Source organism: Physeter macrocephalus, chromosome 2, assembly GCF_002837175.3.
Source record: "Physeter macrocephalus isolate SW-GA chromosome 2, ASM283717v5, whole genome shotgun sequence".
Classification (NCBI taxonomy): Eukaryota; Metazoa; Chordata; class Mammalia; order Artiodactyla; family Physeteridae; genus Physeter; species Physeter macrocephalus.
Window position 1 is genome coordinate 75,853,185 of NC_041215.1, and position 4,542 is coordinate 75,857,726.

The window sequence follows — 4,542 nt, forward strand, 5'->3', positions numbered from 1 at the left end:
AGATTTTTCATCATTAGTGTATAGGAATGCAAGAGATTTCTGTGCATTAATTTTGTATCCTGCTACTTTACCAGATTCATTGATGAGCTCTAGTAGTTTTCTTGTAGCATCTTTAGGATTCTCTATGTATAATATCATGTTATCTGCAAACAGTGACAGCTTTACTTCTTCTTTTCCGATTTGGGTTCCTTTTATTTCTTTTTCTTCTCTGATTGCTGTGGCTAAAACTTCCAAAAGTATGTCGAATAATAGTGGTTAGAGTGGACAACTGCCTTGTCTTGTTCCTGATCTTAGAGAAAATGGTTTCAGTTTTTCACTACTGAGAATGATGTTGGCTGTGGGTTTGTCATATATGGCCTTTATTATGTTGATGTAAGTTCCGTCTATGCCTACTTTCTGTAGGGTTTTTATAATAAATGGGTGTTGGATTTTGTTGAAAGCTTTTTCTGCATTTATTGAGATGATAATATGATTTCTCCTTCAGTTTGTTAATATGGTGTATCACATTGATTGTTTTGCATATGTTGAAGAATCCTTGCATTCCTGGGATAAACCCCACTTGATCATGGTGTGTGATCCTTTTAATGTGCTGTTGGATTCTGAAGAAATAAAAATATTCTTGTTTCAAAAGCCCAATGCCACTAATCCTGTGATCTGTTGCACATAACAAACTTTTCTTCCCACCAGGAAACATCTGTATGGATTGTTTCATTACAGCGCCACGATGCTTGGACTTGAATCACTTCCAGATCCCACAGATACCTGGGAAATTGTAGAGACCATAGGTAAAGGCACCTATGGCAAGGTCTACAAAGTAACTAACAAGAGAGATGGGAGCCTGGCTGCAGTAAAAATTCTAGATCCAATCAGTGTAAGTAACAGTTATAAATTATAACCACAATATAGTGTTTCATACACACTGAACTTTCAACTTCTTTCTTTGTTCTGGGGATGATTTTCTAGGGATAATGAAACCTGGCATGAAATCTCAAAATGAGTTATGACTCCTTAGCCCATCTGAATGAAAGGACTCCATTTGGAGTTAAAACTTCCCTTGATTCTCTCTTTTGTCCATTTTACTATTGTTTTGATTTTGGTCCCCTGGACTCTTCAAATGTTATTCTCTTGGAAAGAGTGATTTGTTGGGTTTATACAGAGGCTGATCTCTCTGTAAGTTACAAAGTGACCCAGACTTGTGGTATTCAGTCATCTTAGCCCAGCATCCTATTTCAGATCACTGAATACTGAGCCTATAATGCTGTGCACTGTTTACCACAGTGAGGTTGTCAGTGTCCTATCCTGGTTGGGTCCCTTTGAGCTACTTCTCCTTAATTGCTTTGAAACTTCAGACATTTTTAAATTTTAAAAAAGATATTTATAATATTATTATTAAGAATATATAATGAAGGCATTTATTGATATAACAGTTAGAAGGCTTTAGTTGGTATCTGAATGTCCATTGTTAAGTATTTTCAAGATATGGTAATGATGACATTAAAAATACAGACTACATATGCTTTATTAAATGGTTACTTGATCGTGATATCACTCCTGTACCCTTCCTCACACATTATACTGAATCCAGCATGCACTTTTTACCTTGTGTAGGATATGGATGAGGAGATTGAGGCAGAATACAACATTTTGCAGTTTCTTCCGAATCACCCCAACGTTGTAAAGTTTTATGGGATGTTTTACAAAGCAGATCATGGTGTGGGAGGACAGCTGTGGCTGGTCCTGGAGGTAAGAGGCTCCCATTGGGTAACCAGCAATTCAGACAGAGCGCCAGGGGTGAGTAGACTCGTTGCCTAAGTAGTGTAAGATGCACATCTGGGGAGGCGGTCTCTCCTGCATGGCACAGGTACCTTACCAGATGTGGTATTCTCCACGTTCTTATGGGTAGGCTGTGTGCTGAAAATGTGCATGTTTCTCTGCTTCTAAGGTTTAATAATCTTCTTCTAATTCAGTGAATACAGGAACACAGTTGGAAAAGGTTATTTTCTACCCTAGGCTGGGAAAATTTCACAGAAAACATGTTCCGATTGATACAACTCATTTTCAAAAACTGTTAACACAAGGTTACTTGGTTGCCAAGTTTGAATCAGCCCATTCATGTTCATTTATCCTCATCTTAGGTTGGGTTTCTTGAAAATGGACTCTGAGAATTGTGTATGGAAGGTTTATTGGAGAGTTCTTACAGGAGCTAGATGTGCAAGGAAGGTGGGATTGGGCAAGGGAGACATTAAACATCATCAGTGTGGTTGCAGAGACCTCAGCCCATCCTCAGGGAGAAGAAGACCTGGGATCCTCTTGTAGGGTTGTCCTGGATTTCATCTCTGCAAGAGCCAATCACTTGGTGCATGCCACCCTGGGAGGGGGTGTGGCCTTGGGGGAGGCAGTTCCCTGTAGTTGGGCACTATTCCTGGTGAGAGGTGCCACTGGGACTTGGGAGCAGGGAGCAGCTGATATTCCTGGCAGCATCTGCTTTGAAGAGAGAATCTGAAGGGAGCACCACTATATCCAGTGTAGTCTTGCCTTTTTTATGCCTTGTTAATGGGAATGAATGTGTGTAACTGGATTCAAAAGAGTCCATTCCCCACAGATACAATTCCTCCATGGAACTAACATGGCAAAGACACAATGACAACATATGAAATTAGTATATTAGGACAGGTCTATTGTATTGCCTCAGGGTGGGTATAGGCCCACCCTGATCTGTCCTGGACTCTGCCCTTCTGAACCAGCCTCCGTGCCTGAGGTCACATGTGTGATCCATGAGCACGGGGACATGTGTGAAAGCTTTAAGAGAGAAGCAACAAAGGAGAAACCAGCCCCCAATTCACTGTCTGGAGTCTCTTGTCAAAAACCTTCCACCTGGCTCTGGGAGGGCCTGGCCATGAGGCAGTATATACTGGCTGCCATAGCAACAATGTATGGGGAATTCACTTGTATTCAAATGGAATAATCTGCAGGGAACATTTCTGTCACATCAATTGCCTTCTTCAGAATATAAATATGTAAGGGGTTTTGGTTTTCAGAAATCATCTTTGTCTGTTTAGTTGGCTGGTTAAGTCACATAACATATTCTCATAGTATCACCTTTTGGATTTTATTATTCCCCACTCCCTCCCTGGGAATATTATAGACTTTATCCTGCCAATGATGCTCTAGAATAACGTTAATTTTTTTAATGCTCATTTTCATGAGATATGGAAAGTATTGTTTCTAGGGTATCTGATTGTAATCTTTTTAAAAAAAATTTTTTTTAATTATTTATTTATTTTTGGCTGCATTGGTCTTCATTGCTACTCGCAGGCTTTCTCTAGTTGTGGAGAGTGGGGCTTCTCTTTGTTGCGGTGTGTGGGCTTCTCATTGTGGTGGCTTCTCCTGTTGTGGAGCACAGGCTGCTCTAGGTATGCGGGCTTCAGTAGTTGTGGCACGTGGGCTCAGTAGTTGTGGCTCACGGGCTCTAGAGCACAGGCTCAGTAGTTGTGGCACACGGGCTTAGTTGCTCCACGGCATGTGGGATCTTCCCAGACCAGGGATCGAACCTGTGTCCCCTGCATTGGCAGGCAGATTCTTATCCACTGAGCCACCAGGGAAGCCCTGATTGTATTCTTCTTAAGCTCTGTAAGATCTCAGTGTTTTAAACCTCATTATAGTTTAATAATGTAAGTACAGTGACCGAGAAGTTTTAGTTTCTTTTCACTTTACCACCAACTCAAAAAGACTCTGCATTCAGATATAGAAAACTGAACTTCCAGGGATTTTCCAGGGCCTGAAATGGGACCTTCCCTCCCTCCATTTTACCAGGAGAGTAGGTGGGCTGCTCAGACCTGCCACCACCTGGAGAATAATTGCTCTTCCTGATGAGGAGTGACCAAATGTTAGCCCCTCAGACACAGCCAAGGCAGCCAGAAAGGGCCACACATGGCCTTGAAAGATGAGAAGGAGCCCAGAACTATGAACTGAGCCTTGTGCAAATGCTCCCCTGTGACTGTCTCTTGCTTTTTCAGGGTGACTAAGTACAGATAATGAGGCTGCCCTGGCACACTGAATTATTCATACCTCAGCAATACAATATGCTGATATTATGCCCTTTGCAGGTTGTGTTGGCCCATGCCAAAGTTGCTGGCATGGAGAACCAGATGTCCTCAATCTTTTCTGTCCAGGAGTGGGCCATCCATGCCAGGCTGCTGGGGTAGGTATGTCCAGTGCCTCCAGTATGCTTATAGGCACAGGGATTCCTGGGCTCCTAGAACTGACAGGGACCTCGGCCTTCCTTCTGTCACTCTCCTAGTGTTCAGCTGAGGAACAGAGACCCAAAGAAGGAGTGACATGCCGATGGTCCCATACGAGTTATATGGTAGAACTGGAGGAGGACAACACTTCAGCACTTTTCTCCCATCCTGTGCTGTTGCTGTCTGCCAGGTCCGGGGAATACAGACTTGGGATCTCTGGTTAAAATGGCAGCAGTTCCTGATTACACACACACACACACACGCACACGCACACGCACACACACACACACACACACACACA

At 42.6% G+C, this 4,542-nt stretch overlaps 1 protein-coding gene across 1 annotated transcript in view; it reads left to right on the forward strand.

Annotated features, from left to right (window-relative positions):
• Positions 1–4,542, forward strand: part of MYO3B (myosin IIIB) — a 511,858-nt gene that overhangs the window by 103,957 nt on the left and 403,359 nt on the right. Inside the window, exons 4-5 of the mRNA XM_024122281.1 lie at positions 685–871; positions 1,609–1,743. Coding sequence (XP_023978049.1) covers positions 685–871; positions 1,609–1,743 — 322 coding nt within the window. The remainder of the gene's footprint in view (positions 1–684; positions 872–1,608; positions 1,744–4,542) is intronic.